Consider the following 13,960-nt stretch of genomic DNA (forward strand, 5'->3'; position numbering starts at 1 on the left):
TGGAGCCTTATTTTATTTTAGCCTAGTGATGTAGCAGGATAACAAATACAAAGCGCAGTTAAGAACCATGGATTTTTTTACTTCAGAAGAAAGAGGTATATATCATTGTGGCCGGAACAGAACTAAACAGTGTTCAACAGCCATTGAGGAAAAAAAATGAATTCAGTATTTCTAAGGAGTGAAATAGAAATTAACAGCTCACCCACTATGACAGCACTGTAAAACAGGTATGACCTCCTTGAATGTCACTGTGTGTTCAGGCCTAATCACCTTCTCTCAAGAAAGACGCACTTAGCAGAGGTTTATATCTTCTGGATGGAAAGTCAGACCTTCAGCAGGTTTGGTTCAGATCACTGGAAGGTAATTGTGTACTTTCAGTAGAAAAACATTCTCTCATGCATTTTATCTACTGCTTACCCCATTAAGTCTGGGGTTTCTAAGACTTTCACAATACACTAATAATAGATCTGTAACTAAAATCAATAATCATTTTCAAGTCATTTTAATAATCAGGCATAAATATTACATTAAAGCGAATTAGGGGATTGAACTCCTTTAAACTGCTCTAATACACATTTGATTGCCTTTAACAGGAGTTGAAAGAAAAGATGGATGAGCTCCTGCCACTGATCCCAGTTCTGGAACAATACAAAACGGATGCCAAATTAATCACGCAGTTCAAGGAGGAAATTAGGAATCTGTCTACTGTCCTCACTGGGATTCAGGAAGAAATTGGTGCTTATGACTATGAGGAACTACACCAGCGCGTACTCAGTTTAGAAACCAGGCTTCGAGACTGCATGAAAAAGCTCAGTAAGTTAACAATTTCATGGCAAATTTGGTCTCTTGGCTGTATATTGTTAGTTGTCTCTCTATAGAAAGATAAAGTTTTCTTTTTTCTTGTTTGATGAAAGACTGCATTATATTCTGATCTGTGCTACCCTAATAAAAGTCAAGAGTTACTCAACCTAAGGTCAGTCATAACATTCTAAATTTGCACTGGTGTATATTGTGTAATGATCTGCCCTACTGCATACAGAAGGAATTAAGATGGAAAATTATAACAGACAGCAACTTTAAAATCTAAGAGATTTACAAGTGGTTGGAGAGCTACAAATATTCTTTCGAAAAAGGTCAGACAGGCATTGCTACTTGGGTCATCTTTGGGATGTCAGTGTGAAAAAAAATTTAGTGGGAAGTAGACTAGAATCAGTTTTGAGACGTCCGCATCACAACCCTGTCATCTTGCTATGACACCTGAGAGGCCACTCTGACTGTACTGTCTTTAGACCTGTAATATTAGCATTAAGAGAGATGTGCCATTCTCCAATTTGCAATACAACATAATTAAGCATTACACCTAATTTAAGGGAACAAAGCATGATTTTTGTAGGAAGCATAGCAACAATCCATTGTGAGCACTGCACTAGATTTAAATCAGGCAGCCTCCATCTTGGGTGCTTACATGCTGGCTTTAGTTAAAAAAAAGTCAAATGTTGAGCACCTCTGAAAATCAGTACTAGGTCAGTATCAGCTACCAAAACTAAAAGCCTGAAGTATCATTATGAAGTGTCAGCCTTAACTTCCATTACCCAAAGAGGGATAATTAGTACCTGCTTGTTTTACAATCACAATGCAGTCTCCCCCCTCCCCAACTTATCCATGCATTCTGAGACTCCTGAATGGATCACTGTTGCAATCTGGATTGCTACAGCTAACAATCCAGCCCCTCTATGAGAAATAAACACTTGGTAAGTTAACACTGAACATGAATAAACTAGAAATTCCAGGTTTCAGTCCCATGGTCGGTATCTTAGTTATCAGGTGTGGGATGTTTACTTTTAAATGCTACACATGACATGAAATATGTTACTAACTCAACAAGCAGTGCCTCTTCATTTTTGTGAGGTGATGGAATGAGAAAAATCTAGGTTAGGTTAGCCCCTTAAATTATTTATTTTCAATTTCTTTATTTTACACTAGAAATAACACAGTGATGTTGGGCTAAAATACATGAAAGACTTCTTCAAACAGAAATTTCTTAGGATCCTATTTTCCCCTCAGTACACACACATAATAGCACATTACTGCATTGACAGGAGGCAGTCAGGAGAAAATGGCTGCATTGCAATACCACAGCAAGCAAGAAAGTTCATATAAATAGACAGTATTTCCTGATAGTGAGTGCTCCAGTAAGTTTCTTAGACACCAAAAGATCATCAACTTATCTTTAGTGAGGATCTTGTTTTTCTTTGCTTTTACGGCATATTCTTGTAACGTTGATTAGTGAAGTGACTGCAGTATAAGATACATTTTATACATCAGAATGACTAGGTGTATTCACAGGGGTTATTTCCCTATTTTTCATCCACATTTCCGCTCCTATCTATCCTGAATTCCTGCAACACATTCTATTTCTCTTGATGTACTAATGTAAAAAAAAAAAAAAACCAAACTATTAAAATTATATATATTAACAATAGAGAGAAAATTTTTGTGTGAAATAGATTATTAAGCACATCCATTATTAAAAGGAGTTTGGCCTTCTCAAGACCTAATGCAGCTTTATTCATCCTTATTGGCATTATTCCCTGGTCTTAGATGGTTAAATGATTTTTATGCTTGCCTACTAATGGACTGGCTATATTTCTGGCCTACCCCTGTGTGACTTTTAAAGCAAAAACAGCTTCAGTTAGGCTTACTGTGAGTAACTCCTGAAAGTGGTGCTGTGTGTTCAGATCAACAAGCATAAAGGAAAAACAGCTTTCATGCTTACACCTTCTCCCCATACACATTCACCACACTGGAGATGATCCAGCTGTGACCGTCCATGCCAATCTGATGGCCAGAAGCCTATGGCCACAGAAGGCAGACTGGCCCCAATGTGCCACAGGATCTGGCTTGACTCTTCACAGATTTTGTTACATTTCACAATATAATTATCTAACCAGTGTGTGTAATAGCTGTTTTCCATTCTTCTCCCTAGCAGGTGGTTTTCAGCAATATAATGCATTATTTATATTGTCCTGGCCACTTGAAAGGGATCTTTCATCTGCACTGGCAACACTTTCAATACTCATTAACTTACAGTAAGCAGTTATCTTACTCTCACTGAGGTTTAATGATTACCACAGCAGTTGTGACGACTGAAACTTCCTCCTTCTTTTTGAAATAAGAGAAAACTCAGGCTGAAGCTGCTGAGAAATTTGTCCACAAAACTTTGAAAGGGTGCATCCAATTAAACACGTAGGAATAGAGTGCATATGATTGCACACACCACAAATTCACATACACTTATGCACGTATGGGTCCTTTGCTGGCAGTCATGTAAGGCATGTTCATTTATAAGAGAATGCAGGTTGCACAGGACGCTTGGGACCCTCTGTCATGACCCAGACCGGACAGACCAGGGAGTCGTGTTTAATTCGAAATTCCTTTGGGCTAAATTAAGGTGAAACAACACCAAACAATCAGTTAAAGATTTTATTCATGACAGAAGCAAACTGGACTGGGGAGGCATGGTAGTAGGTGGCAGGGTTTCTCACAACAGGAACTGGCATAAAACTACTTCTGTAAACTGTATAACCCAGGGTAACCATATACATCAATTCAGGGAATAAGGAGATCCCTTCCATTGAGTCACGAGGTTCAGAGCAGACCCCCTTGCTTTCTAGACTCCTCCTCAGAGAAGGGCCCAGGGGCAGCTGGATCCACTCTTAGTCCCAGACTTGGTCAACAGTTTTATGTCTTAAAGGGATGAGGTGTAGGGATTGTGGAAATGGAAAAGGAAAGAGAGAAGAAGACAGAGAGAGAGAAAGATTTCACCGGTCCTGGGTCCAGTGTTGGTTCAGTCAGCTGAGGGCTCCAGTCCTGGTGGGCTTGCGCACCTGGGGCTTCAGTTTGTGTCCTTTTATCATCCTTGCCCCTCCTTCAGGCAGGCACCCGAACTCATCAGGCTAATGAGCAGTTTGGGAGCCTTTGGGCTTGGGGGTCGTTTGGGGAGTAACTTCTCCTTCCCTGCAGACCTGGCCATTGTTTGTTCTTTGTATCAAAACAGCTTATCAGAACAGGGAGCTTCGAACCCTCCAGCACGCCCTGTTGCTGATGTCTGAGCTGATGGGCTTTTCAGCTTGGTTCCTTGCTGTGCAGGGTTTGTCTTTAAGCAGAACTTGCCCCACCACAATGTTTGAGACGTTAACTCTTTCAGTCTCTCACACCCTCCTATTCTTGTCATAATGTGTTTATGAAATTGGAAAAAAATTATATGGGTAGCATTCATAGAAGCCAATACTCTGTCAAATGTTGCTTATGAAATATGAAGAAATAATTAGAGTAGATACACATTGGATTCATTTGTAGCTACATCTGATTATAAAGTAGAATCTAAACAATATTTTACAGTAGCATTTTTTGCTAGAAGTTCAAAAGTAGAGTATTCCATGTATCCAAAGAAATGCTGTTACATCAGTGGCAGAAGAGGTATTAGTGCAGGCATGAGATTACTTTACTGATTGCATTGGTACTTGTACTTCCAAAGCATCCTTCCCTTTGGGATTTGAAGAACTTTACAAATATCATTCAGTACGAAGATATGCAATAGAAATATATATTGTTATCCTCATTTTGTAGACAAAGGAACAAGCAGCCCAGGAGGATAAATGACTTTCCCAAAGATTACATGGCAAGTCATTGCACACGTGCAGAAGAATCCAGAGGCTTCCTCTCAGCAAGCTCTGATAACTAGATTATAGTGCTTCCTGGATTTGTAGTATGCAGGACAACAGACATACACCCATTAAGTAAGAACTAATTCTTCATTTCCTCACATTACAATGTTATGACAAATTTGACCATAAGCAGAAAAGTGCAAGTAGTAAAACACTTGGAAGTAATTCGTGCAACCACTGAAAAAAATATTAACTTCATTTTCCCGTTTATTACCAACAATAAATAGAATAATGATGCTTATGAACACTTCAAGAGAATGTTTTGATTTTTTTCCCCTTGCAAGTCCTTCTATAAATCATACACTCGCTTGGTATATATAGCAGCTATCAATATTCATTTGCATCACAGAGACTGGGACTATCAACTACCTATTCCCAGCTAACTTCAAAACAGCTCCTGTCCAATTGGTCTATCACAACCTTCTCCTGGTATTTGCTCACTTTGGAGCAACTTTTCAGATGCGTTCTGCCCCATAGACTTTCCCAGCCCACAGGAGTAGTACATCTACTTTGTTTTTTAATGGTCACTTCGTGCTCAACTTCTTCCTTAATATAAATAAATATAGGAAATCACAGACAGACTTGCTGGAGTCCACAGTACAAAACTGTTACAAGAGATGAATCAAGCCATTAAAAACACCCAGATTGTGCATGATATGATGTTCCTTGTACAGTTCAATTTAGGATGGATAAACACTCAGAGGTTTGATTTTTCAATTACCACAATCAGTTATGGTTGGGATTTTCTAATGTAGGCAGCTGGTTCTTTCAAAGTCAAGGGAAAGAGACTGAGTGCTTCTAAAAATCCCACTCTTCTTCTGTGTAACCCCATCTGAACCTCTTAGTGGTGGAAAAAATGCCTAGAAATAGCTTTTTTTTTTTTTCTTTTTTCTTAGTGTTCCTGAACTTCCTGACATTTGCTAGTATGGAGATGTATTTGACCTACCTTCTCACTAGCATCTGGTCCTTCTGCTGTCACAGAATTAAAGAGCAGAGGTTTGCTATAAACCAAAACTTTTCAACCAGTAAAAAAAACTTTCCCACCATCACAAGAGTTATTTCCACATCCTCATATGTTCCCTTCTGCCAGAAAAAAAAAAAAAAGAAAAGGAAAAAGAAAAAAACAAGGTTTTGGCCATGTTAAAAAAAAAAAAAGCATAGGCCAGTTTTAATTCTCAGCCACCTCACTGCTATGGAAAATTCATAGCCCAGAAGTGTTTCCCATTTCACACGACATTTGTCTATATTCTATTTCCCTACATATAAAATGAGCTAAACAAAAGTCTCAACTGGAAAGTAATGGAATTTTTTTAATTTCAGACTCCCAAACTTGCCATGCCACAAAAGTGTTAAGTAAATGATCCTGCCTTTCAGTATATTAGTATCACCATTCCCTAGCAAGAAACCTCAGCATGACAGATCAATTTTAATATAGCCACACAAACAATTATAAGGTTCATTCTGCAGCTAAGAATATAGGCTGGGATTAGATCAACACATTTTACACTTAAGAAGAAAAGAAGCAGCTGTTTCCAATTCTGGTGGAGGAGTGAGTAAAATTTCTTGCACTGAATGCAGAGTTGGAAGTGCTTACAACCACACAGAAAACTCACCTTGCTTTGTCAGTGAATTGTTAAACGTTATATTGAGCTTTACTCTTGAAAGAGTTGTCATTCATTTAAGTGCTGTATCAAATGCAAGATCAGGCTTGGGCAATCTATAAGGGAATTATCTTTATAAAGTCAGTAATGCTAATTATTTCAGTGTTAGACTGATAAACTGCATATTGTAGTAACATGTCATCAAAATGCTGTGATATTCATCTGGAGTAAATTATTTAATTGTATTAGTAAGTCAATAATACTTCAGCACAGACAGCACACTTGCTACTTTATAATGAACAAAACATAAATGATCCCAATTCTGCTAATTTATATAGGTCCACTGTAATGAATGGGTAGACATATTTGAAGATAGGGCTCCGAAAGACAGAACTGGGGAAAACAATGACACCTGTCTCTTGAAGAATGAAAAATTAGTTTTACTGTTTTCTTAATTGCATTTACTTGATTCTCTTAACTTCCAATCAAATATTGGAAACACTGCATTAGAGGACTGTCTGAAGGTTTGACAGAATAAAGTGTGAACTGAATTACAGTGGGTACTGACAGCTCTGCTGCTTCCTTCTTACTGCCCATGCTGTCAGCAAGTAGGCCAACAGACCTCAGGTACTGCTGAGTTTTACAGCAGAAACCTGCTGGTGGGATATGAATTATCACTACAATGGGAATGGCTTACCATATGTGGAAAAAATACTTGTAGTATTACTCCTTAGTTTTAAATACCAGTTCCATCAAGTTATATCACAAATAGGTATTTATGGGTTTCTGTTTAGTGATCAAGGAAAAGAAAAGATGGGACATACTGTAGGGCAGGAGAAAAAAAAAATCTTCATGCCTCTTACAAGATGCTCTGTTTTGGTATGCTGAAAAGAGTTTTGTCACTTTTTGAGTCAGTTGCCCCTTAGCTATATAGCAACTCTCCTTTCTGGATCACTACATTGTATCTGGGAATAAAAATTTAATCACATAAATATACCCTGACTCAAACTGCTGATCATTTAGTGGCTGAAGTACAATGTCCTCTCTTTTTTCACATTGAACAGTATCTCAATACAGTTTGAAAGATCATTCTCTAAAAGCATCTGACTCCTGTGACAGGGGAAAGCAGCTCGGTTCATATAGTTTAAACCAAATCAAAACTGACAAAGTTTATTAATTATTGACAACATGTAATTAACTGGCAATCAGTGAACTATACATTCAGGATCAATACAAGTAATACAACAGACAAACCACAGTACTAGACACTTAAGAAACATTAATAAACCTACGAATTTCTGAACACCTTTCTCTAGCTAGAATCAAAAAGCTCCAGTCACACACGGCACACCACGCGCATGAACACGCATGGAGTTACGTGTGCACGCCCCCCCCAACAGCCAGCGTGGCCTACAAGCACACCCCCTACTTTTACACCTCTCCTGCTGGAGATGCGGGGCCTCGAGCTGGATGTGTGCCCATGCTGCTCCCCACAAGCCACTAACACACACGCTGGTGAGAAAGCCTGGGAGTTCACACGCACCTGCCCTGGCCGTGGGACCCGGCTCGCTGCCCCCATACGCTGACTCCACTCGCTGAGCGCTGGCTGCTCACAGTGCCTGGTGGGGTGGCTGCTCTGCCTGGCCTCAGCAGAAGTCATTGTGCCAGCGGATAGTTTTGCAAATTCAACTCACACTATGCACATTCCCATGCCTACCCCAATACACAGCGTCACCCAGGCCAGTGTTTCAGAATTCCAAATTCTTTGCTTATTAGTTTTCTTACCTATTTGAATACTGTGTTTTAAAGGCAGCAATCAGTATACCCTTTAACTCGTACATTCACTGTATTTTAATTATCTTAAAAACTACCAGTTCAGGAGTAGTTAATTTTTCCTGATTTCATTCTACTCATTATTAGTTTTCTGATAATTTTATTCCAAATTAAATATTCCAAACTCCAAGTTAAACCCTTCTGAAGGTTTACCTCGTGCCCATTTCTGAGACTATTTACTAACATGCCACCTAAAAATAAAAGCCTTTGCCTTGATAGGATATAGACCTCTACTTTCCGAGCTAATAGCAGTTCATTGCTGTAGAAAAACAGCAGTCAGCACAAAATACTAGCAGCCTATCTACAAAAAATTCCAGAATAAAAAATTATGTACTATGATAACCAACTGTAGAAAACCTATAAGATTCTTTAAAATGGGAAATTCCAAAATATCTTCAAAAGATTGTAAGGTACATAGATTGAGATATGTAAATAATAATGTCTTTGAATTGACCCAGAAAACAGACGCAGCCTACCTTGCTCACTGAAGTCTCAGCGTGTACTCAATTATCTTCATTTCCATTACACCCCACTTCCCTGGCTGTGAACAAAATCCCCGTGAGCAGCCCGAGTTGTCACCACAGCATTAACCCCCTTCTAATTGACTGAAACAGGGTTGCACAATACATTCCTTGCTAGTTACATAAAGTAGAAAATCCAGGCTTGATGTGACCTTCTCTTTTGGACTGAATAAATTCACTCTCAACACCACATACAGTTTGTTTTCCACATTTCCTAGATAGATAGGGTTCTACAATATAGCACAACCATGTATCACGGAGAAGCACTTATTTTTAAACTGAAAAAAAAACCTAATATGTCACTTCTTTTTACATTCCTATGGAATAGCTTTTCTTCAAAAACATGCTAGTTCACCTAATCACCTACATACCACTGTGTGATATTAAGCCTCTTGGTAAACATATGAATTCCACCAGGGGCTTGTTGCTAATAGGTATGTTATTAATGTCCCCTAAAATATGGATTTTTTGATTGTTAGGAAGGTCAGCATCCAAGATCATATCGACTTTCATTATTTCCTCCCAGACAGTCTAATATGAGACAGCCTAATGGATTAGAAGCCAACCAATACAGCCAAGGTTGCTGAATAATTCTCATATTCACTTTCTTAACTTCAGACAGGCCCCTAGTACTGGAACAGCTACATGTATGTAACCACAGGGCAGTCAGACACAGGTATTTGTTCACAGCTATATGTTTTGCATACAAGCTCATTTCTTCCTGTCTGCCCTTAACCTCCTTGTTACCCTGGTCAATGGAAAACTGAAACATCCATCAATCCTAGCCTTGCACTGAACTTTCTGAAGGCAAAAGTGGGGGGGGGGGGGGTTATGTCTTATTTTCATTTCTTATTAAATGTTATTCACTTCAGCTCACAAGATATTTTACTAGGTTGTATTTTTCTTTATGCCCAGAAAATATAACTGTGCATTAAAATATATAAAACCAAAAATATACACAAATAAATTTTTATTTGTATATTTTTACATATTTATATTACTGCTTGATATGGAAAAGTTTGTACGGTGAAGATAACAATCCATCTTCAACATAAGCCTGAATCCCCTGGAGCCCCTATTTAGTTTAGAGCAATTGGTCTTGTGCTCTGACTGATGTCAAGGAGAGTAGTGTAATTATTTGCATTAATGTGTTTGTTTTTCTAATTTCAGCATGTGGCAAATTGATGAAAATTACAGGCCCCATTACAGTCAAGATATCCGGAACCCGATTTGGAGCCTGGATGACAGATCCATTAGCGTCAGAGAAAAATAACCGAGTATGTTAAGGCACTGAATATCTTTGTGTCCTTCTGGAGTTTTACTTGCTTTATTTTAATCTTTAAAAAGATCCCCCTAGGAGGTTACACTCACAAGCATGTTTCTTCTACTTTCATCATTTTCACTGTTAAACATCTTCAGAGAAAAGGAACAGTGTTTGTGCAAAAATATCCAAAGACAAAAGTTAGCTAAGCACCTTTGTGCCATTTCCTTCAACAGTTTCAGGGATGGCATACACCTGTCTGAACTGACTACACAATTTTTTTCTTCCTACCATATTTAATTGAGCTTGGGTCTTTAAGAATCCAAGTAATAAAACACAAACATCAATGCTTTTTACCCAAGAGCATAACCCATAATGCAGCACAGTCAAAATTTGCAGGATTAGGCCCCATATATGCTGTATTCAGACCATTTGCTGCCTCAGATCCAAGTTATGTTATTGTTTGGATCTGCAATAGGATCTCAAACTGGCCACAGCTTTGAGGAGGTGCTCTCTCCATCACAGGACTTTTGATGTCAAAACACTAGGTTTCATTTCTATGAGACCCACAAGGTTAATTTTTTGAATACAGAAAAAAACAAAGGCAATAGAAAAGGCAACATCCAAATGGTAATAATTAAAGATTTGCATGCAGCTCACCCCTGCCCGCTGTGTCCAAGCAGGTTTACTACTGGCCCCAGAAATCTCAATTACCTTTAGGAGAGCACCAAACTTTGCTCAGCCCCATCTTGTCCTGAGGAGTTTTCTTCTGACACCTCAGAGCACCAGTGGCATCTCCAGAACCATCGCCATGGCCCCTCGCCTCCACCAGCACCTGCTCCCCACTGTAGCCCCACTCCCTGCACACCCTGCAGCCCTGCAACCCCCTCCCCAGACAGCCTCTACTTTCCCCCCACTGCCACCCTCTTAAAGAAACACAAAGACTACCTGTGTGCATACAAATTAGAACAAACCATATCCCTCACAGCATCTCAACTAATAGGAAGATGGGGAGCTGAACTGGTGTTTATATAAATATTTTGTTAATGCCAGTTTTGAAATCAGCACAAAAAATAGCTCCAGAAACTATTCTGTTCTTTTGTTAGTCAGGATTTGATTTGTCCCCTGACAAACTAAAAGGAAAAAAAGGCAAAATGCATGAAGGAAAAAATGGGGGAATGGAAGTTGGCATGCAGAACATTAAAAAAAAAAATTGATTTTGTTTTCTTTTGTTTTAAGGGAAAAAAATTATTCCTAAACTTTACTGGTTTCATTGCTATTGTATTTAGTTTCTTTACTAATACACTATTTTTCACCAATTAGAGGTTCAGCTGAAGACAATTCAACCAAATTTATTCCTAAGCATAAATCCAAGCTTAGCTCACATGCCATTTCCCATCTCTCTCTTTGATTATTAGTCTCCGGGAATATCTTTGAACAAGCCCCATGTAGCAGAGACCCAAACACTGAATAAACCAAAATTAAATTTCTCTGAAAATGCAGACACTGTCGTTAGTAACAGTCTTCTTGAGAGTTCACCTGTATAGGTAAGTTTTGATTCAGAAATTCAGGAATTCCTCATGCTTTTGTAACAGGAATGTGGGCAATATTGTACTTCGATAGCCTGCTGCACACTTAAAACCTTTTTTCCTTCTTTTTCTGCAATGTATCCATCAAGCCATATCATGATCATGTACCATGGATTGTGTTCCAGGTGTTTACTCCCAATCTTTGTTTTCTTTCCAGGTCTGGTACATGGATAGTTACACTAACAATAAAATTGTCCGTGAATATAAATCCATTGCAGACTTTGTCAGTGGGGCTGAATCAAGGACATACAACCTTCCATTCAAATGGGCAGGAACCAACCATGTTGTCTACAATGGCTCCCTCTATTTCAACAAGTATCAGAGCAACATCATCATCAAATACAGCTTTGACAGTGGGCGGGTGCTCGCACAGCGTAGTCTTGAGTATGCTGGCTTTCACAATGTCTACCCTTACACCTGGGGTGGCTTTTCTGATATTGACCTAATGGCAGATGAAATTGGGCTATGGGCTGTGTATGCCACCAACCAGAATGCAGGCAACATTGTCATCAGCCAGTTAAACCAGGATACACTGGAGGTGCTGAAGAGCTGGAGCACAGGCTACCCAAAGAGAAGTGCTGGAGAATCCTTCATGATCTGTGGCACCTTGTATGTTACTAACTCTCACTTAACAGGAGCCAAGGTCTACTATTCTTATTCCACAAAAACCTCCACTTACGAGTATACAGACATTCCTTTCCATAATCAGTATTTTCATATATCCATGCTTGACTACAATGCAAGAGATAGAGCTCTCTATGCCTGGAATAATGGACATCAAGTCCTGTTTAACGTCACCCTTTTCCATGTCATTAAAACTGAAGATGACACATAATTTTCTTTCCCTTCCCTTTCCCTGACCTCCCTCCCTCAAAGCAGTGTCATTTGTGATAAACTCTAAGAGCATCCATTTCTCTCAGTTCCTTTTAATTTACATTTCTTTTTTCATTACAGAAAAGAAACATTTTCTACCATGTAATGCATTTCAAATACGGCTGAGCCTGTCAAAAATGACCTGTTGGAAATAAAAGCATCTTAACTCATGATTCTACAAGGTCTGTCAAGACCTTGTCTTGAAAAGCACTAAGGAGGATTTAAGTGGCTAAGGACAGTTTTTAAAAGATTATGATCTGCCTTATTTTAGAGTCAGAGACTAATGGTGGCTTAAATGCATGAATGTCTTTTTTTACCTCATTTTTGTTTTTAATCTATTGCTCAATTTCAGGAAATATTTTGGTAGTGTCAGACATATTGCACATTGTATTTTTTTTTTATTTATTCCAAAAGAAAGATTTAGGAATTTAATTTATTTGGACATGGAGTATGATTCATTTTGCCATCACCCAATTTCAGATGTGGTGCTGTACAGTATGTTTTTAAATCTCTTGCAAACATTTTATTGACAGTATGTATTTCTACCATTGTAACCACCATTGTGCAATTGTATCTCTTCACTTATGTGAAAGTAAACCAAGTACTATTTTTTATAAAATATATTGAAGCTTAATTGCAGTCCTGGCTATGGGTCAATTGAAAGTGGTAAAAATCTGAGAAAAGGTTGTTACTTCTGAGAAAGACCAATAGCTTCTCAGGTGCATGATCCCTATTCTCAGCTTTGCTTGGTAGACCCTCCTTATTCACCATTGGTGCTTACTGGCAAATTTGCGATTTTGAAGCCTCATACCAGTCCCAGCTTTACAATGGTTTGCCCTGCCCAATTTTTATCTCATGCTGCTGACTTCTGTCTCAATCCCTTTTTTTCCTACTCTATTTCCTTCCACCATTTTACTTCCCTTGTTTATGCTCACTCCCTGATCCGGGCTTTACAGGAGAGAATCTGAAAGCGGGCTGCTGCCCATGCCTCCAGCCCAAGTGTGTGAGTGCATCCCATATTTGCACTGTTCTGGGGCAGTGAGGAGCAATGTTAGAAGTCAAGTTGCTTTCCTTAATCTGCCTGTCTTCTTGCTCATAATAGAAGAACATTTATCTGTTGACAAAGCTCTTCTCTGGGATAACAGTAATCAGGGAGAAAATACAAAGGAAAAGGTTCAAAGCCTAAATGATCAGTGTGGCACCTGGTAGCCACCATATTGCTTGCCCTTGCTAGAAAACAGCCACAACACTGAGGCCAACCTCTTGCAAAGAAGTTTGGGGTTTGCTAGCAGTAGTATTGTTACTTATGGTCAAAACTGATGCCTTTAAGAAGCAAGTATTTTTGAAAGCTATGCGTCTTGCTACACTATCTCATTAGAAATTTTGGAGGGGGCATATTTTATTGAGAAAAAAGGAATGAGGTGTTATTTATCTGTTTTGGCATAAATGGAAAGAAACTAACATTAAGAACTAGTATAAGATTTTTTATTAAGCTGGGCTATCACATAATGCAAAAAGACAGGTATCTGAAATATTGTGTGGAAGCTGCATTCCT

At 38.7% G+C, this 13,960-nt stretch overlaps 1 protein-coding gene across 3 annotated transcripts in view; it reads left to right on the plus strand.

Moving 5' to 3' along the window:
• The window catches only part of OLFM3 (olfactomedin 3), a 68,451-nt gene extending 55,412 nt beyond the window's left edge, over nt 1–13,039 (plus strand). For all 3 annotated transcript variants that reach the window (XM_052802294.1, XM_052802293.1, XM_052802295.1), the window contains exons 4-6: nt 594–813; nt 9,853–9,959; nt 11,690–13,039. In XM_052802294.1, coding sequence (XP_052658254.1) covers nt 594–813; nt 9,853–9,959; nt 11,690–12,367 — 1,005 coding nt within the window. In that variant the 3' untranslated portion in view covers nt 12,368–13,039. The remainder of the gene's footprint in view (nt 1–593; nt 814–9,852; nt 9,960–11,689) is intronic.
• Nucleotides 13,040–13,960: the final 921 nt, after the last annotated feature.

Source organism: Harpia harpyja, chromosome 11 (assembly GCF_026419915.1).
Source record: "Harpia harpyja isolate bHarHar1 chromosome 11, bHarHar1 primary haplotype, whole genome shotgun sequence".
Lineage (NCBI taxonomy): Eukaryota > Metazoa > Chordata > Aves > Accipitriformes > Accipitridae > Harpia > Harpia harpyja.